Raw genomic sequence first — 25,912 nt, forward strand, 5'->3', positions numbered from 1 at the left:
CTTCGTTTTTAACAACATTTTGACAATATTTTTTGTTTTATATGGAACATTTTAAAATTAATTTTTTTTTTAAATTATGTCATAGAGGGCGCCACCAGCAATATTTGATTTTTTTTATTCCGTAAATTTTTTAGGCTTTACATAATTTAATTTCTTATTAAGTTATTACCTAAAATTAGGTATTTTATTTATGGTAAACGCCTAATTATTGATAAGCGCACAAATTCAAAAAAAACATAGGTGCCAATAATTCGGAAAATTGGTCCCTTTTCTAGTTTTATCTAATCATAATAAATATGACTTTTTTTATTATAAATCTAATTTTATTTTTTGAAAATACTATCTTTGTTGCTTCAAAAAATTTACCTCAATATTAGAAAAAAATAATTAAAAAGCTTAAGAATCGGACTTAGAGATAGAACTTTCCTTAAAGTGCCAAACATTGTGTAGTTTACCTTAGTATTTGTAAAGTAAACGATGCTAATATAAAATAAAATATTATTAGACTTAAAAACTATTTTTTCTACTACCGTGCGTAAAGTATTTATTTTACACACTTCACGGGGCTTATAAAGTTTTACTTTTTACTCACTAGCGCCTAAAAAATTCTTTTTACCTTTTTTTAAAAGGTCTTTTCACTTTTTTAAATAAATAATTTGGTATTTTTGATTTTTCATTGGTAGTAGAAAAAAATGTGTTGTAATTGTAAAGAATTGACAATTTTCCCATTTAAAAAAAAGGATTATTTTACACACTTGTTGCATATATAACTATTCTTTAGGGTTAATGTACTATTTACTTATAAGTTAAGAAATGTAATTAAGCAATAGATTGCGTTATCGATTTAAAACTATTATATCTTTTCTTTAAATAAAGTCCAAAAAACAAGCTGATAAGTGGTACGTCTCAAGAGGCTTACCTAAAAGATATAAAAAGCGTCCCCACGCACAATTATTTTATCACACAGTTCACACACTATGTTCGCACACGATTTTAAAATCATTTTTGTAACTTTTATTGCTATTTTGGGTGCTTCAGCGCGCCCAAATCTAGAGCAAACTTTCTCACACACTAAAGTTGGGTATGCTATACTTAACGAAACCGTGGTACCAGCTCCAGATGGTTGCTCCGTCACTAATGTTAGTGAGGTAGCTTCTGCTATCTCCTCTTGCACCACCATTAATGTCGGTTCCTTTGAAGTACCTGTCGCCAACCAGCCTCTGATTATGAATTTACAAGCTGGAACTATAATCACATTTACTGGACAGCTTGTCTTTGCTAAGAATGAATTTAAAGGCTACTTGATTGAGATTATTGGTAACAACATAACGGTTGTGGGAACAAACAGTAAGTAAAGCAGTTCTTTTTACCTTAATAAATTATAAATAAGAAAATATAGCAAAAATTAATACTTTTGAAATGATCGTATTTCTTTTAAATTTTTGGCTGCCACAAAAAATTATATTAAAATTTCATCTTCACAAATGGTCTTTGTGCCTAAAAACTTTTCCATTAAATAAGAAGACGTTCTCTATGTTAGTAGAAATACAAACGTTTTTATTTGTTTTAAAACTTTGTGTTTTTTGATAAGTAAGTAATTTTATTCATTTTTTTTTTAAATATTTGGTCACTCTATAAACGTTTTGCTTATTATTACGGAGCGACTCTGAAAACATACAAAACGTCGTCGTATTTTATCCCTAGAGTGTACAACTTGTTCTTCAAATTCTCTATTAAAATTGTATTTATTTTCTAGCTCATCAATTCCACGGTCAAGGAGAATTATATTGGGATGGCAAAGGAGGTGCTGGTTCCACCAAGCCAACCTTTATGTACCTAAAAGGAACTAAGGGTTCATCATTTACAGGACTTAATCTTTTTAATTGCCCCATGAGATGTGTTGCTATCGATGGTTCCAATGATATCACCGTTTCTGGTTTCTTAATTGATAACCGTGCGGGAGCCCCAGTAAGCATAATTCGTTTTTCAATATACGATTATTTAGTATATTTTTTCCTGTTTATGACGTATGTATCCTATTCTAATTTAGGGCACTGCAGCTTCAGGCAAAGAGGGTCACAATACTGATGGGTTCGATGTCGCTAAAACTCAGTTCCTGACTTTAAAAGATAACGTAGTTCATAATCAAGATGATTGCATCGCCATCAATGACGGTGCTCACATGATTATTGACAATTTAAACTGTAATGGAAGTCATGGATTTGATATTGCTACTGGAATGTCCTCGAATTCGAGCAGAAATCAAGTTAATAATATAACTTTCCAAAACTCTCAGTTAGTCGATGGAATGTATGGCCTTCATATCCTAACTTGTAATGACGGCGGTACTGGATTCGTCAAAGACATTCACTACAAAAATATAACATTTAATGGTAAGTTTGCCTTGATAATTAAAGTTAGTATATTTGACTAGATTGTCTGCATATTCAATTTTAGGACCATCTGATTATGGTATCATGATTCAGCAAGACTTTTCAAATACCGCCCAAGGATCAACTGGAAATCCCACAGGAAATGTACCAGTTTCAAATGTAACCTACAAAGATATAACTGGCGTTATGAATGGAAAGTTTTCTAGTTCTCTTAGTCTTCGCTGCGCAACTGATTCGTGCACTGATATAACATTTGATAATGTTAGCATCACAAATGGAAGTGCCGCTAATGAATGTTGGAACTATACCATTAGCGGCTGGTGTTAAATTAATAAAATGCTTTGTAGTTGTATAACGTGTTTTATTTGTGTAACTATTTTGAAAATCTTAGGAGTATTGGCTAATTTTAAACTCGATAAAAATATGTAAATTTTCTTTAGAGAACTTGATATTCTTAAGATGAGTAATATTTTAAAATATTACAATAAAACCCTTTCAAAAATTTCAAAAATATTTGTTTAGTAAAAAAATGTTAATAAATCTTTAAAATATTGAGGTGCCAACTATAGGGACCAACAAATTACAAATTTTCGTAATATTGGTACTCTCCTTTTATTGTCCTTTTTTTCCAAAAAATTTAATTTAATTTATGTTTTTAACAAATACTATGCAAAATTATGATTTTTATTGACAAATGCAATCCTACAGTATCAGCATGGGGAATACATTTCAGAAAGCTTACAAACGATCATTATTTTGCAGTATTATCTGACGAAGAAAAACGAAAAACGTTAACTGGATTGTTTAAAGCCAAACTAACATGAGAAAAGTTCTCGTTCCAAGAGCAACTAAAAACGTGTATGACCAAGAGTATTTAACTGTAATGTTTATTTTTCCGGTGTAGAGCTACTCTTTCTAAAAGTTCCTAGACTTTCCTTAATTCCTATCAAAGCATTTTTTTAAGTTTAATATTTAAGAATATAAGTAATGTTCTTATGTAAATATTTATATGTTTTATGAACATAATTTTAATCTCTGTTATTCACCAAGGTAATGCTTTATTTTGATAATCAAATTTTTGTTAAATCAATTTTTTCAACTCAATTTCTTTGTTTTTTTTTTGATGCAAATAATTTAAAATTTTACTATAAATATATTTGGTACGATAAAATGTTTGTGTTTTAGATTCAAAATATGTACCTATTACTTTTCTTAAAAAAAGCTTGGTATAATAAAGAGTACCTAAAATAAGATTTTTATTTATGGTAAACGCCTAATTATTGTTAAGCGCACAAATTTAAAAAAAAAACATAGGTCCCAATAATTCAATAAATGTGCGTGCCAATATTAGGTTAAAAGGTGCCAATCATTGGGCAATTGGTCCCTTTTCTAGTTTTATCTAATTATAATAAATATGACTTTTTTTACTATAAATCTAATTTTATTTTCCCAACATAGTATCTTTGGCGATTCAAAAAATTTACCTCAATATTATAAAAAAATAATTAAAAGGCTTAAAAATCAGACTTAAAGATCGAACTTTCCTTAAAGTGCCAACCGTTGTGTAATTTACCCTAGTATTTATAAAGTAAACGATGCTAATATGAAAATAAAATATTAAAAATAACTTTTTCTACTACCGTGCGTAAAGTACTTACTTTACACACTTCACTGTGCTTATTAAGTTTTACTTTTTACTTACTAGTGTCTAAAAAATTCTTTTTACCTTTTTTTAAAAGGTATTTTCACTTTTTTAATTAAATAATTTGATATTTTTGAATTTTCCTATGTCAAGGTGGTAGAAAAAATGTTGTATGTGTTGTAATTGTGAAGAATTGACAATTTTCCCATTTATAAAAAATGATTATTTTACACACTTGTTGCATATATAACTATTCTTTAGGGTTAATTTATTATTTACTTATGAGTTAAGAAACGTAATTAAACAATAGATTGCGTTATCGATTTAAAACTATTATATCTTTTCTTTAAATAAAGTCCAAAAAACAAGTTTATAAGTGGTACGTCTCAAGAGGCTTACCTAAAAGATATAAAAAGCATCCCCACGCACAATTATTTTATCAAACAGTTCACACACTATGTTCGCACACGATTTTAAAATCATTTTTGTAACTTTTTTTGCCGTTTTGGGTGCTTCAGCGCGCCCAAATCTAGAGCAAACTTTCTCACACACTAAAGTTGGGTATGCTATACTTAACGAAACCGTGGTACCAGCTCCAGATGGTTGCTCCGTCACTAATGTTAGTGAGGTAGCTTCTGCTATCTCCTCTTGCACCACCATTAATGTCGGTTCCTTTGAAGTACCTGTCGCCAACCAGCCTCTGATTATGAATTTACAAGCTGGAACTATAATCACATTTACTGGACAGCTTGTCTTTGCTAAGAACGAATTTAAAGGCTACTTGATTGAGATTATTGGTAACAACATAACGGTTGTGGGAACAAACAGTAAGTAAAGCAGTTCTTTTTACCTTAATAAATTATAAATAAGAAAATATAGCAAAAATTTACACTTTTGAAATGATCGTATTTCTTTTAAATTTTTGGCTGCCACAAAAAATTGTATTAAAATTTCATCTTCACAAATGGTCTTTGTGCCTGAAAACTTTTCCATTAAATAAGAAGGCGTTCTGTATGTCAGTAGAAATACAAAAATTTTTATTTGTTTTAAAACTTTGTAAGTAATTTTATTCATTTTTTTTTTAAATATTTGGTCGCTCTATAAATTTTTTGCTTATTATTACGGAGCGACTCGGAAGACATACAAAACGTCGTCGTATTTTATCCCTAGAGTGTACAACTTGTTCTTCAAATTCTCTATTAAAATTGTATTTATTTTCTAGCTCATCAATTCCACGGTCAAGGAGAATTATATTGGGATGGCAAAGGAGGTGCTGGTTCCACCAAGCCAACCTTTATGTACCTAAAAGGAACTAAGGGTTCATCATTTACAGGACTTAATCTTTTTAATTGCCCCATGAGATGTGTTGCTATCGATGGTTCCAATGATATCACCGTTTCTGGTTTCTTAATTGATAACCGTGCGGGAGCCCCAGTAAGCATAATTCGTTTTTCAATATACGATTATTAAGTATATTTTTTCCTGTTTATGACGTATGTATCCTATTCTAATTTAGGGCACTGCAGCTTCAGGCAAAGAGGGTCACAATACTGATGGGTTCGATGTCGCTAAAACTCAGTTCCTGACTTTAAAAGATAATGTAGTTCATAATCAAGATGATTGCATCGCCATCAATGACGGTGCTCACATGATTATTGACAATTTAAACTGTAATGGCAGTCATGGATTTGATATTGCTACTGGAATGTCCTCGAATTCGAGCAGAAATCAAGTTAATAATATAACTTTCCAAAACTCTCAGTTAGTCGATGGAATGTATGGCCTTCATATCCTAACTTGTAATGACGGCGGTACCGGATTCGTCAAAGATATTCACTACAAAAATATAACATTTAATGGTGAGTTTGCCTTGATGATTAAAGTTAGTATATTTGACTAGATTGTCTGCATATTCAATTTTAGGACCATCTGATTATGGTATCATGATTCAGCAAGACTTTTCAAATACCGCCCAAGGATCAACTGGAAATCCCACAGGAAATGTACCAGTTTCAAATGTAACCTACAAAGATATAACTGGCGTTATGAATGGAAAGTTTTCTAGTTCTCTTAGTCTTCGCTGCGCAACTGATTCGTGCACTGATATAACATTTGATAATGTTAGCATCACAAATGGAAGTGCCGCTAATGAATGTTGGAACTATACTATTAGCGGCTGGTGTTAAATTAATAAAATGCTTTGTAATTGTATAACGTGTTTTATTTGTGTAACTATTTTGAAAACATTGGGAGTATTGGCTAATTTTAAACTTATGTAAATGTTCTTAAGAGAATTTAATATATTTAAGATGAAAAGGGTCGAAAGGCTTTGAGTCTCATTAAAACATTTTTTTTTTGGAAAATATGCAAATTTAACAATTCGTTTCAAATAATCAAGAGTTTAAATGGTCAAAGGTATTTCAATTGTCAAATCAGTGTAAATTTTCCTGACTAGTAAGATGTAGATATTAATACTCTCTTTTAAAAAAGTCGCTTAGTTGCAGCTTTTGACTCTGTGGTTTTAAAGTTTAAACTAAATCCTTATTATTTAATTGCTCATTACGCCCTTTAGTTGTATTTAATGCAGATCTAGAGTTTAGCGTATACTATGTTTTCATATAGTATATTTAAAGATGATAACATATTTTAAGAATCGGTGTATCTCTGTATGATGAAATTAACCTTCTGCTGTTTAGAGCATTGAATGGCGATGTAGAGTAAAAAATCAAGACTAGAGATGTAATCCCTTTGACTGGTCTGTAAACTTACTTTGTCATTTGAGAAAACCTAAGTCAACTTAAACTCTATCCTGGGGTTTAAGTGTTTTGTAATTCGAGAGTGATTTATTTAAAAAATAATCAATATACTAGTTTTTGAAAAAAATTTGCTGAATATAAAACAATTTACTTAATCGCGTTTTTAAGATAATTGATTTGAAATACGAGTTTCAGGACCTATTTCATCCAAGTTTATTACTCTCTATGCAGTTATTTGATAACTTGGAAATGGTTCATTTAAAATATTTTAAATTGTTGAACATATTTATGAAAAAAATTTGCTAAACAGGGTGTCCGGAAATAACGTTCGAATAATTTAAGGGCTCCCAATAATTTTACCCCTGAAAAAATTATTTGCGATGCCTCAAATCAGGCGTCTATTTGTTAGAAGTAACCCTTCAGCAAAAGTACCTGTTTTAAATTATTATTTGTGGCCTGAGTTGTCTATCAAAATCTTTTAATTTAGGCACTCGCTGACCGGTAGACACCTAACTTGATCGTGAAATATAGTGCTATTGAAGTGGACTAAGGTAGACTTATAGCATTGATTAAATCATAGCATTGATATAATATACAAATACTTAATCAAGGCTCATAAAGTAAAATGAGAAGAGGAGTAAATCAAATGTTTACCAGATGGCACCACTTTTAGGACGCGACTACAGCGCACCCTTCGGAACTATTTAAGGAACTAATATGAAAAATAGGTATGTGGCAAATGTGTATGTAGCAAAAATAGGTACTGAGTCATGTCAAGAAAGACTCGCGTATCCGCTATCCGCATTCTGCATAAGGCGGTAGATTTAAATTTAAAGTGTGCAGCTGCGGTACTCCACATTCATGACCATTCATGAGAAAATATGTGTATATTAGAGCAAAACGAGTTTTCAAATCTTTCTGAGCAGATTAAAAGACAATGTATTTTTTCTCACCTTCATTTATGCTTCATTTTCATAGTTCTCACTGTTTATCATCTGATATTTCCCTTTTGAAAATATATAGCGCTAATAATTTTTTGTTTTTATTTTCGGGCAGTAGGTCCGCTATAAAACAATTTTTTCTTTTTGTTTTTAAATTTATACTCATTTTTTTGTGTTATTAGCTAATTAAATCTACCATATATTATTAAGCATATTTAAGTAGAAAACTATTGTCTGCACAAGGGGGAAAATAACTTTTCTTACCTATTTTATTTTGTTCTGTGCTATTCCTTAAATTATTATTGCTTTGCAACCAGAAGCACACAAGGAATTATGAGACCACTGACAATTGCTCATATTAACATTAGGTCTTTGCATGCCCACTTTAATGAACTTAGGCAGTTAATCTTAGATTCAAATTATGATATTATTGGATTAACTGAGACCTGGCTTAAAAAGTCTTTTGTAAGTAAGTTTTTTGAAATTCCTGGAAGTGAATTTATTTTTTCGTTAATTAAATCTCCACTTGCAATAGAGCACTTTGGTTTAAACTATTGATTGAAGCAAAAAATATTGTTATAGGGGTTGTGTATAGGCCACCAACTTTTTCATGCATAAAGTTTTTAAATAATTTTGAGAATACTCCGATAAATCTTATTCCAGTACATGCATGATAATATTTATTGTGTTGGGGATTTTAATATAAATCTACTTAACAATGAAAATTCGGATGTAATTAAAATTAATGAGTTATTTAATGCATTGGGTTCGACTCAGGTAATTGAGGGACCAACGCGCATAACATCTTCCTCTGCTACATTAATTGACTCTGCCTTGACAACAAACAAAGATTCTGTAATAGCTAGTGGAACAACGTCCTGTGATGGAAGTGATCATAAACTTATTTATATAAAGACTGTGTTTTATTCAACTAAAAATACGCCTATTTTTAAGACAACACGCTGTTTCTAGTAATATCTAAGTATAAATCTGCGACAGTTTGACTCGGATCTTCGGTCTATACCCTGGAACAATATATATCATTTAACAGATGTTGATCAAAAAATTTCTTTTATAACCGACCACATAGTGGCGTTGCTTAATTTACATGCACCACCTATAAAATTTCGCATTACCAAGCCATACGCTCCATGGTTGACTGACGCAGTAAGAGCTATGATGCAGGATAGAGATAGAATGCTAGCAAAATACAAAAAAAAATAAAAGTATTGATGACTGGAATAGTTATAAACTCCTAAGAAATATGACCACTCTTGCAATACGTAATGAAAAAAAATCATATTTTAACTTACAATTAACTGCTACAAAAGATGTTTGGTCTTCAATAAAATTACTTAACCTAAAAAATAAACAAAATAGAAATAATATTTTTTATTAACTCTATTCCAAAAATTAATTTAAATAAAAATACTCTAAATTATTATAAAAGTGTTAAAAATAACTTATTTCAAACGAGTTTTGGGTTTTTGGCCGTGTCGGAGTATGATATTGTAAAGGTTATTAATAACATTAAAACTACTGCCACGGGCATTGATGAAATTAATATACTTACCATCCGACTATGCCTGCCTTTTCTACTACTTTATATTGTTCATGTCATAAACTTCTGTCTCGAAAATTCTGTGTTTTCTTCAATGTGGAAAAAAGCGAAAGTTAACCCTTTACCCAAGACGTTAAATCCTCTTATATTAAGCGATCTGAGACCAATAAGCATTCTTCCAACGCTATCAAAAATATTAGAAAAAGTAAGTAATGTAAATGCAGCTTTAGAAATATGTTAAAGACAACTCAATTTTACCAGTGACACAATTTAGGATTTAGATCAAACCACAGCTGTTGTACGGCATTGGCCTCTATAACTGATGATATTTTATCAGCATTTGATTCCAATAAACTAACATTACTGGTAATGCTTGACTATAGCAAGGCCTTTAATACTCTCAACCATGATCTTTTAATAAATATTTTGTCATTTGTTGGTTTAGGGGAGGGGGCATGCGCGTTGATTGCTAATTTTCTTCTTCTCTAAAATCTTAGAGATAGGTATCAAGCCGTTTCTTATAATGGCATAGATTCTGGTTTTTTAGAGATTTCTTCTGGCGTGCCTCAGGGCTCCATTTTTGGGCCAATCCTTTTTTCAATCTATGTATCAAACATGGCAAAAATATTCATATTATCTAAGCAGCACTATTATGCTGATGATACTCAAATATATCTCTCATTTGAACCAGGTGAAAGTTCACAAGCAGTGGCTGCCATTAATTATGACCTTGCGACGAGTTTTCTAAAAATCATTGCTTACAATTAAATTCTATGAAATCAGCATTTATGCTGTTTGGGGGCAAGGGTAGCCGTAAGAATTTTTTACAGTATTATAGGGACTTAATTCATCAATAACGAGCCTATAAAACACGTCGAGCACTGCACTCGGGTTTGATTCTGGATAGTGACCTGCAATTCATGCAGCACGTAAATTCATGTATTCAAAAAGGATTTTTAAACCTTAAAAATATTTATACACATCGTTACGTTTTAAATAGAAAAACAAAAATTCTACTGTGTGATTCGCTAGTCCTATCACAGCTTAATCATTGCGATGCAGTGTATGATCCATGCTTGAGAACTGGTGAAGAGAGCAGGATTCAGAAACTCCAAAATGCCTGCCTTAGATTAATATATGGCATAAGAAAGCGCAACCCCATAAAACACAAGCTTAAGGAAACCAGGTGGTTGGCTATGCACAATAGAAGGATTTTTCACGCATCTTCAATGTTTTTTTAAAATAATTAATTTAAGAGCTCCACCTTACTTATATAATAAAATAAAATTTTGCACAGATGTTCACAATATTAATACTCGGTATAAAGGAAGGCTAACACCTCCGCTTCACTCAACCGAAACTTATAAAAGATCATTTTCTTATCAAATTTCAAAAATTATAAATAGCTGCCAAACTAATACCGAGAACATTTTTAACTTATATTTTAAAAAAATACATTTTTAAGAAATTACTGGAGCAACAATAAAGCATAATTTAGTGGTTGTTTCGTTTTTTTTTACTTTCTTTTCTCTATTCCGATGATGACAACAAAAACAATTAATGCAATAGACTATATATTATGATATAACAGACTCTATCTTTTGCTTTGTGATGTGTTTTGTTAGTGGGGTTGAATTTGTTTCTTTTTCCTTGTGTAGGCGTATATGCTTTCAGATATTCTCTTTTTTTGTTGCTGGTTGATATACTCTTTATAATTTATAGCGTTTATATTATTCCTATTTTGAAACTTAGTATAGTATAGATAGTTAGGTTAGATGGAAGAACAGGCATTTAGATATATGAATCTTTGTGCGCTGAATCTCGCCTTTAAACTATTAATTTTGTAATTGTATTTTTTTTCCTAAATAAAAAGACCTTTATTATTATTATTATTATTATTATTATTATTATTATTATTATTATTATTATTATTATTATTATTATTAATATTATTATTATTATTATTATTATTATTATTATTATTATTATACTTTTTACATTGCTGCCCATAGGGATCTAAATCCAAATAAGGATCACTGACAAAATTAAATGATTGAGAGAAAAAACCGATAAAAATTTCAAAATATTAAAAGTCTCTGCGTCTGCTTCTGATCATAAAAGTAAAAACAAACGTTATGACATAACAAACAATAAGAGAAAATCTATAATGAAAAAAAAAACAAAATTTAAGCTTTTTAGGAATATAAACATCTTGGAACAATAAAACAATATTTATATTTTCTTAGATTTAAATATATTTAGATAAATTCATTAAAATGTTAACTAATTTTGTCTACCTAGGGATTCCATGTCCACAAATCCATTTATTTTATCAGTAAATGAACATTTTCCTATTTTGGACATAGTTCTCAATTTAATTTTTTTTATAATTCAATTTTAATTCGTGGACTTCCTTCCTCCACTGGGAAAATGTCGGGAATTTCTATTTGCTTGTCTTCATCTAGGTTAATTTATACACTAATTTGTATATTAGTAGTTGCCCACACGTCACAGAAATCACAGATTTTTAAATTTCCAATAAATCTATCCTTACAAGAAATCTTGAAGGGAGGACACTCATGTAAGTTTTAGAAAAATATCACTAATTATCGACTTTGCTGATAATTCTGTGCGACTTAGATGGGACACTGTACCAATTTCACTACATAAAGTTGAAATGCAAAGTAAGCATAATTACTCAAAGGCCCCTTCCAAAGTGTGTCACAAGATGTATTTATTGATGTTGCTCAAATTGAAAGAGAACATCTTTACTTAGTTAATAAAGAAGCTCATTTCAAGAACAAAAATCTTCAAAACTTACAAATACTACAGTTACAAATCTTAAAAGTTTTAATTCATCAAACATGTCTGCAGACCTTGCTTCAGATACTGAATCTGCATAGTACTTCAATATCCTTCACCTCTGATAAACATATGCCATAGTGACAAATACTCTTTTCTTGTGTTTCACATTTTCGTCTCTTCTGTTTAAACATAGTCCCAGACTGTACATGTATTTAGAACATTTTTCCAATTACTATCACCTCTTCAATCAATACTATCCAATATTCCCTTTCAATGTGGACGCATGAAGCCTATTCTTGAACGTCTTAAGTCTTAGTAATTCTTGAGTCCACGGGTGACCTGGTATGCTCTCATGTTCTATCGAATATCTTTTATTTCTAGGCTTTTTTATGAAGAATCTTAATAATCAGTGAATCTAGTAAATAATCTCTGGTTTTGAGGAATATCCTTATCCTCTCGTTTTTATGGTAAGGGGCTAACAAAACCTTACAAGATTACTGATTCTTATTTTTTTACAAAAAACACTATCAAAACTGAAGCTTTAAAAAAACCTATAGTATCTTATTTAATAGATTTACAATCTATTGGTTTGAAATGCTGCACAACCATTTGCGATCAGGATAGAAGAAATATAGCGGCCTTAAGGAAAGTAATTAGAGAATATTTCGATTATAAGCCAACTTCCTCCTAATTTGGTATAAATGGACAGTGCATCAAACAGGCTAGTAAAATTTCATTAATAATTTTTAAAATACTCAAGCTAAATTACTTGAGACATTTCAATAGTAAATGCTATGTTTTTTACAGTATTGTTTTATTTATTTTATTTACTGACCAATATAATGAAAATCATGTTATTTCCTTAAAGCAAAATAATAGATTAATATATAATTCCTTAAAGTATTATTTACAACCTTAATTGTAATCATAACTACTTTGATAATCAATACTTACTAATAATAAAGACTATGGATTATTAGGATAAAATACTTATAAGGATAATTAATTTTATTCCGGTTAGGATTTATTGTTGTATACACAATATACTGCCTTAATCTATTTTATTATGTTTCATATTCCATACTTACTGGATACGGGCCCGCTGGCTTGTGACATCTTTACCCTATTGTGACTAACCAAAAGCAACGTGTAGAAATTTAACAATAATGCAAACTTTTGAAGTTGCATGAAGAAATCTTTATTTTATTTTGTTAGAATGTATATTTTGTTTTTATTTGCATACGTTAAACAATATGAATAGTAATTTGTACATATGTACTTCTGGTATATTAAGTCATTATTAATTCATTTATTCACAATGAGAAGTCAGATTTATTTTAAAAAATAGGAACAATTTTTCTTTTTAATCAATTTTTTCTTTTGCACTCAATCCGAGGTGCATTTAAAATCTTTTCAAAATCATGTTTTTTATTTAAGCGTGTTTGTTACATGTTTCTTGTAATATTTATGAAAATGAAGAAAAAAGCAGGTAACTTTTTCTGAAAGTCCAGAAATTATTAGGATTTTCAGTTAAGATATGCTTTATACCTGCAACAATTCCATATTCGTACATGAGAGGTCTTATTTATACCATGCCTACAGCTTATAGTATTTAAATATATCTCTCACCACTCTTCAGTTGATGCATCAACTTCTGTAATTCTGTGACTGGCGATCAGGTTTAAATTTCCCGGCACCCGCCACCCAAGCTCAACAACAACAACGTCAATAGAGTTGTTAATGACATTTATGTCTGATCATTAGGCAACACGCATTTCTCTATTTTTGTATTCTGTGCTTTTTCTATAGTTAGCATGTAAGTAGGTATGCAGCTGATTATATGGTGGGAATCAGAATGACAAAACTATAGAGAAGTGGTGGTTGCATACAAACGGATCGAAATTCTCTCGCTTGATAACGAAAATCATTATAACTAACCTGAAAGTTTGACGTGCTTAATTGGACCAATCAAAATGGTAGAAAGGCGTGGCCAAATTAGGGCGCGAAAATCAAATTTCATTTAGTAATTTTGGTATTTAACTGCAATATCTAAGGCAAACTAATGATATTGATAGGATAAAATAAAACTCTTCAGCTTTATTTTACATGTCTAAATGAGTCTTCCTAATTTTCCTAAAAAATTATTACTTAAAATTATATACATAATATACAATAATTTAACATATAATAAACAGACATTATATAAATTGCATTAATCTAAAAATGTTTAAAAATAATTTTTTTTACATATATCTAAAGACATTATCATTAGGTTATTAATATCCCCATTTTACTGAGACAAATATAGATTCAATAGGTGATAATAATATATTATTAATAAATGTTTTTATTTGCAAAAATACAATACATAAAACATTTATAAGTGAAATATAACACTATAAACTATAAATGCAAATAAAAGACTAACAAGTTCAGATTTCTGCAGAGCAGATTATGGTCTCAACATTGTCACTTAAAAAATAAGATCATTTTATATACTATACAGGGTGTTTTTTATATATTACGCCAAAATTCAGGAACGTGTTCTTTGGACAAAAATTCGCAAAAAAGTTCCTATAAACATAGGTCCTAAACCGTTTAGATTTTGGGCTACTTTTAAGATTTTTATATGCTCCAGTGGCATGTGTGCGGGTTTTCCGCTGAATACTTTTATAAAGAAAAATGGTACGCCAACTGGTTTTTCTTGTATTAAAAAATATTTTTAAATTCCCCATTTTATTTGCAACATTTTTGATCCCTTGGACTTTGTCCGTTAGATGCAGGGTTTTCGCACAAAATATTAAAAACCATGAACATGTTGCTCAGATTTGATTAGACTTTCTTTATTCTAGTAATTATTCGTTTTTTTTAGTTTATTGAAATTTTAATAATAAATAATAAAATTTTTATTTATTTAAGTAATTATTATTTTTACAAAAGTTGTTCAAAGTGAGCTCCTCCAACATCAATACAAGCATCTAATCGACGTCGCATTGATTGGCGCACACGTTCCAAAAATTCCTGGTGTCTGTCGAATTATGTCACTAGACGTTATAATGCAATTACGCAATTCCTCCACATTATCAATTGGATTTCTATAAACCAGTGATTTAACGTGGCCCCACAAAAAAAAATCCAACGGATTTAAGTCGGGAGACCGTGGGGGCCAAGGGTGAATACTTCCCCGACCTATCAAACGATTTGGATACGTAATATCCAAATACTGCCGAGCCACTAATCTAAAATGGGCTGGAGCACCGTCATGTAAAAAAAAATATTTGCTGTCTCAGCTGAATGGGGACATCTTCTAGTATCGCTGGTAATTAATTTTCAAGAAATTCTTGATACACTTGTCCAGTCAACCTTGCTGGTAAAAAAAATGGACCGATGAGAAAGTTTTTAATAATGCCGACCCATACATTAAGTGAAAACTGGTACTGATGACGGTTTTCTGCCACAGCATGTGGGTTCTCATAATGCCATATGTGGTTATTGTGGAAGTTCATAATTGCGTCCCTCGAGAAATTAGCCTCATCGGTGAAAAGTATTTTTCTTATAAACGGTGCATCTTGCCTTGTGTTCTTGCATCCAACGACACAAAGCCGTTCTTTTCGGAAAATCGCCTGGCAAAAGTGCCTGCACCCGCTGAATATGATACGGGTATAAAAGGTTTCTTTTAAGAATATTCCAAACTGTAAAATTACTAATGTGTACTGTCTGAACAATTTTCCTAGTGCTTGTGGTGGGATCTTCCTCGAATTCATTGAGCACCTGTTCATCAACTTGACATATTATATACTACAAAGAAATTTTTAATAAAATAAAAAAAAAACTTTTTATAACGATCATAGAAAAAATAAATTTTAGTGATCAAAGTAGAAAAATTTTTTGTGCGAAAACCGTGCATCTAACGGACAACCAAGAAATTAAAAATACCCTGTATAGTTCAACTAGCAGACAATTAAGACAATGTTTTCGGATAATACTTCAAACCAACGACTAGTACTAACATCCATATACTAAACCTACAAATGATAAAAGAATGCATAATCTATATCACCTAAAAATAATTTAAAAACAAGACATGCCAGATCCAGATACAAAGAGCAAAAAAATTCATACATTAAATATAACACCTTAATCAAATATTCTATAAAAATTTATAATAATATTCTTTGTAATAAAAATCTGAATTTCACTCTGATCCATTATGAGTATGAGTGAAAGCTCTCTTAGACTCTAAATCAGCACTCTTAGGCTCCAAACCTCTGTCTTACCTTAGTGAACACGGGAAGTTATATGATATGAGCATGAAATAAAATAAAAAAAAAAAAACAGTGCAAACCTTCTAAACAAATTCGCTAAATGATTCATGTGCAAAATAATGAGTCTCAATAAAATTTACATGATTAATGTTTATCAGAACCATTTAAAATGTACATACTCTTACAGGATAAATATTTACATGAAAATTTTAATCTAGTTATAAGGTTGTGAAAAAAATGAGGGGGTCAGACAGTTTGAAATTATTATTTATAATGATCAAATTAAAAACTAAATAATTGAAAGGTGAAACGTCCTGATTGAATTCAACTCAATTGACAATACAAAAACATAATAGTAATAAATAAAATCACATTTTCTTACCTGTAACTTAGAATTTATTGCTGCAAACGAATTAAAACATTACTTTTGGTATTAAAAGAGACAGTTTTTAGGAAAAAAAAGACATACGATCAGAATCGTATGTCGAATAATTATGTTGTCATAACTTCACAATTTATAGTGTGCTAATAATTTAATGAAACTAATGCTGATGGACAAGCATCTGTTTACGCATCCTTACTAGTTGAATATTTGAAAGGGCAACTTCGTTTTACCTGAAGCCAAAATATCCATCATTATTTATTCTGATGGCTGTACTGTAGCTCAAAATAGAAATAGTGTGCTTGCTAATGCCCTCCTTTAATTATTAGATAAGTATGATGTGTTAATTACACAAAAGTGTTTAGAGAATACTCATATGGATTCTGACTCTATCCATAGGGCTCTTGAAATATGCTTGAAAAATAAGGAAATATATCTGCCTAGTGATTAATTGAAAATCATTAAGTTAGCACGTGAAAAATCCCTATTAGTTAACCCATCCTGTGGGCTATATTTTTTTCAAGAACTATGGCCATAAAGACTTTTTAAAGTATGCTTCGATTCGATGGCCTTCAAGAGTAAATATTGATAGGGCTATTATGACTAATATTACAGCATTACAAAATTATAATATATAGAATATTTTAGTTAAGTTGGCATTTTCTGAAAAAGACTTTCACCCACTTCCATTAAGGCCAAAAATGTTGATTTTAAGAATGTAATATTTCCATCTCTTTATTATTCGCCTATTCCAATTACTAAAAAAAGTATGATCATTTACAGAATATTAAGTTTATAACTCCTAAAGATTGTTGGAGTTTTTAAGAACAGTGATCTTATAAATAAAAAGATTGGTTAAAAAAAGGCTCTTATCGTTTCTGTTTAAATATAAAATTCTTACTCCTCACCAATTTGGATTCTTGAGTAACAAGTGCACAAATGATGCTATGTTTTCTCTTTATAATAATGTTTACACCAGTATAAATAATAATCATTCAACAGCAACAATTTTTTGTGATTTCTCCAAGGCTTTTGATTGTGTAAACCATAACATCTTAATTGACAAATTGAATCACTATGGGTTCAGAGGAACGTCCCTTGAGTGGTTTAAATCGTATCTCAGTTACAGAAATCAGCTTCTAAAGGTTGATAAGACGAAGTCTTCTTGCAAACCAATAGAATGTGGGCTACCTCAAGGTTCAGTCCTGGGCCCTATTTTGTTTCTGATTTTTATAAATGACATGACCAATCTTAACATCAGTGGCAAAATCTGTCTTTTTGCTGACGATACTAGCTTTACATGGAGCAATCCGGATGTTAGGGCACTACATGCTACTATTTCTAATGACTTAATTACCATTAAATCGAGGTGCGATTCTAATCTTTTGTGCCTAAATGTCTCAAAATCTAAAGTCTTATCATATAAAACTACTATTCAACCCTTTGTACTTAACAACACTAGTTTGGACGTTGTAGAATCTGTGAAGTTCTTGGGACTTAATGTTGACTACTCCCTAAAATGGGACTTGCATATTGATGCCTTATACAAAAAATTAAGTTCACCATGTTTTGCCTTAAGATCAGTTTCCAGGGAATTAAGTTTTCAAACATCAAGAACAGTTTATTATGCCCTTTTTGAGTCACATCTACGTTACGCCCCTTCCATTCTGGGGCACATGCGGTGTGACTCAATTTGAGCGCATCTTTAAACTCCAAAAGAGAGCAGTTCGGTATCTGCTTGGACTTATTAGCAGAGCTCACTGTCAAGAAATCTTTAAAAAATACAAGATACTTACTCTTCCCGCTTTATTCATATTGGAATCTATTTGCTTAGTACGCAAACATAAGTCAGAAATGCCATTCACTTCGCAACTCAGTGCATGATCTTTATCTGCAAACCCCTCGGTCCGAGTTAGTAAAAAGCTCTATTCTATACAGAGCCAAAAAGATGCATAATCATTTGCCTTTGGAAATGAAATCAATTGCTTCTTTTCCTCGATTTCATAATGGTTTGAAGGCATACTTTCTGGAAAAAGCTTTGTACGCAGTGGAGAAATTTTTTCTAGGATAACTTTTTGGGTATCACACAAACACTGGCTCTTTTTATATCTTAAAATAGAGAATATTTTAGTTTTTTTTTCTTTAGTAAATGAATTGCACTTTCAGATTTTGCTTATAAAAGAAATTTAATTTGTTGAGTGGGAAATTTTATTGACAATTCACATGAATAAAAAAGGGGATTTTACACACGTGTAATATATAAAAATTCTTCTACTACCGAAAAAAACAAATTAAAAATACCAAATCGTAATGTAATTTGGTATTTAGTGCGTAAAAAAAAAGCGTCAAAATTTTTTTTATAACTCATAAATAAAATGTTAACAAAAGTCAAATTACTTTTTTAGGCACTAGTGCGTAAAAAGTGCAACTTTATAAATCATGGGAAATGTGTAAAGTGAATACTTTACGCACGGGAGTAGAAAAAAATGTTACGTGTTTCTTAGAACAAAAATGAAATAGTTCTATTGTTCTCCTAAAAAATTTACAAATTGTTACTTACAAAATCCTGTGTTTTAACCCTCGATAATCATGAATCAATCACCCAATGATTAGTAAAGTATACAGCATACCCAACTTCAGAGAGTAGCAAAGTCTGCCCTATATTACGCATTTATATATACATTAGATTATGCGCCCTGAAGCACCCTAAATAGCAAATAAAGTTACAAATATGATTTTAAAATGGTGTGCGAACGTGAACTGTGTGATAAAATAATTGTGCGTAGAGACGTTATTATATCTTTTAGGAAAGCCTCTTGAGACGGACCTCTTATCAAAGTGAAATCTATATTGTTGTCCTGATTTCATAATTATATACTTATTTTGAGTATTACGTCACTATTTCAGTAAATATTTATTCTCATAAATAGATTTATTATATACCCAGGATTTGAGGTTTTCCCTATTGACATCTGAGCTCGTTTCTTCTTTCAGTATCGATACACGAAAATAGTCAACTAATTTATTTACAAAATTACATTTATAGGAATATTTATTTTCACTGTATTTATATACTACTATTTATTTCCAATTTAAATATCGCGCCTATATTCTAAACTTTACTGCACTGAACTGCTAATTCGGCGATGCAACTCTTTACATACTTGGCCGATTATGATTCCGGAAGATTCGCTGACATTTCACGCGTCTCCAGAGACGTCGTGCGGTGTGCCATTTGTGTCATTCCGGAATGATGAATAATCAGCTGGTATTCTGGGTGTTTCCAATAAGTATGGAAGAAAATTAAGTTGAAATGCGTGTGCGATTGTTCTAGGATCAATCTTATCCAATTTTATCCAAATTTATTACCCGCTGCAAAGGTTTAGTGTGTTGGAAATTGCTATTAGAGTCTCCGGAAATAATGTGTGGTTATATGGATCTCAATAATTTTACCGTAAAAAAAATATTTCAATGCCTGATTTCAGCCATAAATTGTGTGATTTTGAATAAATCGTGAATTTGCTGCAAACGCCTGCGAAATAAAGAAATAACTCTTTAAATATTTGAAATAAAATTAAAACGAATCCAATATCTGGTTAAACAAAAGAATTTACTTTAACTAAATCATTAATTATCAAAACGGAATTTTAGGCTTCTTTACCGCGCTTTCAGTTTTCATGTAAGTTACAATTTTCATAAAAACTGAAAAAGAAATGATGTTATAAATTGAATAAAAAACTAGTTAAGGTAAAGCCTACAAAACCAAATTTTTTACTTTTTATTAGAACATAAAAATTGATTTCACTTGAACAGAGTTTAATAATATCTATTATTAATATATATAGAATTTTCGCATTTTTATAATAATAATAAAAAAATCTACTAGAAACAGCTTTATCATTGGAAAAATGAACTTTACACGTTATTGTGCTGAATAATTACCTAATCATACATAATAGCTGTTATCAGTTTATTCTAAAAGCGTTTTTTTTTTTGTAAAACACAAAATAAATATGTATAAAGGAGCAAAATAAACGATTAAAACAAAAAATACCTTAATTGTAGGGGAGGATGGGGCAAGTGAGACACCTTAAGGCTCTGCGGCGTACAACTTACTTAAAGTTTTAGAAATAAAAAAAAACTTTCATCGTTTGTAACACGAGTTTGGTTTCAAACTAACATAAACTTAAAAATAAACTAAACATTAACTCTTTGGAAAAATATCAAACTTAAAACAAAAAAAGAAAAATGACTATCGTGCCCCAAGTTATAGGAGTAAGTGAGTCACCCACATGGGGCAAGTGAGCCCGAATGCTAACTAATCAACGACAATTGTCACAAACATAATTATTAGTACCTGGCTCATTATTGGAACAATTCTGATGTAACCAGGCACCACATTGCATGCACATTATCCATTCTTTATAACTAGTGTCTTCGTAGGTCTCATGACAGTAAATGCATAATGTGTTTTTCTCTTCGTCCGGCATTGTTTTTATGTTGTGTTGTTTCACTTCTGCTCTTGGCCTGGCACTTTGCTTCTTTTGCTTAGAAATTCCTTCTTTTAATTTTTTTCCATTACTAGTACTTGTCCCTGCTTTGTCGTCTAGTTTCTTTTTTACTTGCTTAGCTTTCACTGGTTTTAATTTTTCTTCCAATTGATCTTTGTGAGGAGAACTGTTTATTATTTTAGATCCTTCTATGCGCCTAGATTTGGATTTGACATTTTCTTTCTTTTAAGAGGGTTTTAGAACTGGGCTTAAAGTTGAAACTGAAACATAACTACATGATGGTTGCTCTTCTTCAAAAATGTTTACTAATTCTTTAGAAGTACTCTGGATATCATCTTTTCTCAACAAGACTTCATCACTTATTATGGGACCCTCGACGGGATTAATGTTTTCTGTCCTACATTCCTTTTGAAGAATGTTCTCGGCTGGCGCAAAGTCACTGTCTTGAAACACATCTGGATTATATGGGTAGATTCCTGTTTTTTCAAAACCGTTAATAATATTTATTGGTATAAAAGCCTTAATAAGCGCATTTTTAATAATAGGAGCCGTATCATATTCTGTGATTCTAGAGCCTGGATGATTTGTAAGCCGGTGATCCATTTCTCCTGGCAGACGTCCAGCGGTTGCAACTTATCTGATGTGTGAGGAGGTAAGGTTATAATAGAAACTCCTGATTTTCTAGCCAGGTTTACTAAATTAATGGACTTATGACTTAAATGTCATGTCCATCTAGTATTAGTAGACCTGTACAATCTGTTATTGTTTTGGTGCAGCCTATAAAATAATTTAAAAATTTGATAAATAGGTCAGCATCCATCCAGCCTGATGGAGCAGGAAATCCTACTGCTCCAGGAAATGAACCGCTCAAAAAACCAGGATTCATTCGAACACGAGGAAAGACCATAAATGGTGGAATAAACGTACTTGTAGCGCTGACACAAGCTAATAAAAATGTGGTTTTTCCTCTCTCTAAAGGAGCTAATCTTCCCACTTACTTTCTTCCCTTTTCAGCTAAAATTTTTCCCGGTTTTTGAACACAGGTAATCCCCGTCTCATCACTGTTAAAAATCCCATGCGGCGGAAAATTAAACTTGTCCAAGGTCTTTTTTAAGTTCTGAAAAAATCCTGTTACTCTTGCAATACTGGTTGCTTCAGGTCTTCGAATGGAGAGGATCTTCTGACGATTTAAAAATGAGCTCACCCAGTCTTTTCCTGCAAGTTTTCGATCTTTATTAAAAGGATGGCTTATTTGATTGGCTTCAGCAAATTGAAATGCAATCCTTCGAAGATCTGTGGTCGAAAGTCCATAAAACAGTTTTTCCAACAAAATTATGTGTTCACATAATTCCTTTTCCATTGTTTCAGTGAATTCGGGTTTGAACCTGCCGTGGTTTACAAGTGGAGTGAGCTGTCGACGCTTTAATCGTGATAGTTAGGTGGTTCTCGAAATACTAAAAACCACACTAGCTTTTTTAATTGACATCTCTTTATTTTGAATCACTTCTAAGGCACCACGAATGGCATCTTCTGAGGATGATCCTTTTTGGGTTTTGCGTAAGATTCTAAGCATAACGCGGTATTAAGCAAATATAAGGTTATGGTATGCACTTTATACACTATTAAGAAAATGCCCTTAAATTGGGAAAAATCCTTATTGATTTCGCTTAAAATATTATAAAACTACACGCAAAATTTAAAACACATACACAATACGCGCTAATAGACATGTACACTACACTGATCATTGTCGTGCTATGATGCTAGTTGCTCGACATATTTCTAGAAACGCTCTTGCCCCCTATGATTAACTTGCCCGACTCTCCCCTATTTAAAATCATACAGAAGTACTTTTAATGTAACATATGACTTAAAAGTGCTAGAGGTTCATCCTAAGAGCCTCGGATTAATAGACCTTCGATGGTTGGTATTGTATAGAAATAAATATGAGTCTATCCACGTTCAACCATGCCTATAGATGTTTTGAAATTCCAGGTGCATAATTTTATAATGTATAATATTTCATTAGTTTTTCACTTTTAAACTTTTTAATGACTAATCAACGTAAAGACTAAGCATGTTCTTTAAATAATACAAAAAAACATCAGTGCTTTAGAAACTAGAATCGCTTGAATTAGTTTTGGATCTTTTTCGATATTTTCTGCTAATAACAGGAAACATTAATCTCAATCAAACGCAATCTAAAAAAAATCATCTTGTAGTACAAAATGTTATTTACATAGCAGTTTTTAGATATAACTTAAGTAGCTATTCGAAAATACACTTGAAATGTTAACTATAAATTGCAAACGAAGTAGCTTTGCAATTCATTACAGTAATCAACTTTAAAATGTTTAGTTGTAAACTGATCTTCGTAGCCTTTGCTCTTTGCATTTTGGGTGCCTCAACGCGCCCAAATCTTAAGCAAACCTTTTCACACGATAAGATTGGGTTTGCTATTCTTAACGAAACCGTTGCACCAGCTCCAGATGGCTGCTCCATAACTAGTGTTAGCCAGGTATCTACTGTTGTTGCTTCCTGTACTACCATCAATGTTGGTTCTTTTACGGTTCCTGCTGCCAATCAGCCTTTGATCATGAACTTAAAAACTGGCACCACCATTACATTTACTGGTCAACTTACATTCGCTAAACATGCTTTTAGTGGATATCTAATTGAAATTATTGGTAGCAACGTAAAAGTAATAGGATCAAGCAGTAAGTATAATTTGTTATTTAGTTAATTTAATGTGGTACTTATTAGAAAAGGTTAGATATACTGATAATTTTTTATTCTTATAGCTCATCTTTTCCACGGCCAAGGTGAACAATATTGGGATGGTAAAGGAGGTGCTGGTACAACCAAGCCAACCTTTATGTATCTTAAAGGAACATCAGGCTCATCTTTTACTGGATTAAGTCTTAAAAATTGTCCAATGAGGTGTGTTGCTATTGACAATTCCAATGACATCACAGTTTCTGGATTCTTGATCGATAATCGTGCAGGAGCACCTGTAAGTTCTATTTAATACTATCTTATTTAAAAAAAAATACTAGTGCAGTTTAATAGCAGATTTTCACAAAAGATTTTTTAACAGCTAACAAAATTCAATAAAAATATAAAGGCCTAACATTTTTTTAGGGTACTGCTGCATCAGGAAAGGAAGGTCATAATACTGATGGATTTGATGTGGCGGCCACCCAATATTTGTCTCTCAAAAACAACGTGGTATATAACCAAGATGATTGCATCGCCATTAATAACGGAGCTCATATGGTTATTGATTCTCTAAATTGCGATGGAAGCCATGGCTTTGACATTGCTACTGGAATGTCTACCACTGATACATCCAAAAATATAGTCAATAATATCACTTTCCAGAACTCCAAATTGTATAATGGGATGTACGGTCTTCACATTTTAACTTGCAATGATGGTGGTACTGGATATGTAAAAAATATCGTTTACAAAAACATCACTTTTAGCGGTAAAATATTTAAAATAAGCAAATAAATAAAAAAACATAATCAACATTAATTTCTTTGATAGGAGCTTCTGACTATGGAATCATGATTCAGCAAGACTTCTCCAATTCTGCTCAAGGCTCAACCGGAAATCCAACTGGAAATGTTCCAATTTCTAATGTGAAATACCAAAGCGTTACTGGCGTAATGAATGGACAATATTCATATGCTCTTAGTATTCGTTGTGCAACTAGTTCCTGTTCCGATATTGCATTCAGCAGTGTAAGCATCACAAATGCTAAGTCAGCCAACGAATGCAGGAACTACACCATAAGCGGATGGTGCTAATAGAAATGTTTAATGATTATATAATTGGATTTAGAAATGTGGATCAGATAATAAAATTCATTATTTTACTTTATTACTTTTTCTTTATCGATCAGTGCACTCCTAATTTTATGAATTGTATGGTTAAGAAGTAAACACTACTTAGCATTGTTATAATAAAACCAAAAAGAGTTAAGAAGTTTAAATTACTATACGTGCTAAGAAGCTTTCTTATAAGATAAAATATTTTAAATAAATAAATAAAATTTTAGAAAAAAATTTGCTATATACTTAACATATTAATTCCATACCACAGTGAATGGGGAAGTATGAATATAAATGCAAATTGAAAGCAAGTACTGGAAATAATAGATAACTTCTATCTATTAATAGTAAATGATAGGTCAACTATAAGAGTCAAGCCACCTAAAGGTAAACCTTGCCCCTGGAACATTATAAATATTTAAAAAAATGGCCGATCCTATGGCATAAAATAAAATAATGCACCATGGCAATAGTGATCAGTACCGTACCAAAAATAGTATGCATCGCGGTTATAAAATTAAACGAATACCAATAAGTAAATGTAAAAAAGCACGTTGGAATAAATATTACCTTCTTATTAAAAATAATACCAATACCCTATGAGATTCTTCAAGCTCCTATAAAGACTTATCTAAAGGAATTTATCACTCAACTGAATTATATATACCAAACACAACAGAAAAAAATACCTACACATAAAATTAGAAATCCATGGTGGCATCAATATTGTTAAATTAAGTTTGCTAAACGGAAAAAAATTATCCAATTACATCGTGAGAATCCAACAATAGAAAATTTTATAACTATGCAACATGTGATT

General features: G+C 31.1%; 3 protein-coding genes across 3 annotated transcripts; all 3 read left to right on the top strand.

The window, feature by feature from the left end:
* Positions 1–978: 978 nt before the first annotated feature.
* Positions 979–2,748, top strand: LOC126741700 (polygalacturonase-like). Its single transcript, XM_050448229.1, has 4 exons — positions 979–1,347; positions 1,757–1,968; positions 2,051–2,393; positions 2,458–2,748. The coding sequence occupies exons 1-4, from the start codon at positions 1,227–1,229 to the stop codon at positions 2,718–2,720; spliced, it is 939 nt and encodes a 312-aa protein (XP_050304186.1). The 5' UTR covers positions 979–1,226; the 3' UTR covers positions 2,721–2,748.
* A 1,744-nt stretch (positions 2,749–4,492) lies between these two features.
* On the top strand, positions 4,493–6,249 carry LOC126741697 (polygalacturonase-like). Its single transcript, XM_050448227.1, has 4 exons — positions 4,493–4,862; positions 5,258–5,469; positions 5,552–5,894; positions 5,959–6,249. Exons 1-4 carry the CDS (start codon positions 4,493–4,495, stop codon positions 6,219–6,221), a joined length of 1,188 nt encoding a protein of 395 aa, XP_050304184.1. The 3' UTR covers positions 6,222–6,249.
* A 17,333-nt stretch (positions 6,250–23,582) lies between these two features.
* On the top strand, positions 23,583–25,141 carry LOC126741696 (uncharacterized). The gene is made up of 4 exons (XM_050448226.1): positions 23,583–23,973; positions 24,058–24,269; positions 24,398–24,743; positions 24,806–25,141. Exons 1-4 carry the CDS (start codon positions 23,607–23,609, stop codon positions 25,066–25,068), a joined length of 1,188 nt encoding a protein of 395 aa, XP_050304183.1. The 5' UTR covers positions 23,583–23,606; the 3' UTR covers positions 25,069–25,141.
* The last annotated feature ends 771 nt before the right edge of the window (positions 25,142–25,912 follow it).

The sequence above is a fragment of the Anthonomus grandis genome, chromosome 10 (genome assembly GCF_022605725.1).
Source record: "Anthonomus grandis grandis chromosome 10, icAntGran1.3, whole genome shotgun sequence".
NCBI classification, from domain to species: domain Eukaryota; kingdom Metazoa; phylum Arthropoda; class Insecta; order Coleoptera; family Curculionidae; genus Anthonomus; species Anthonomus grandis.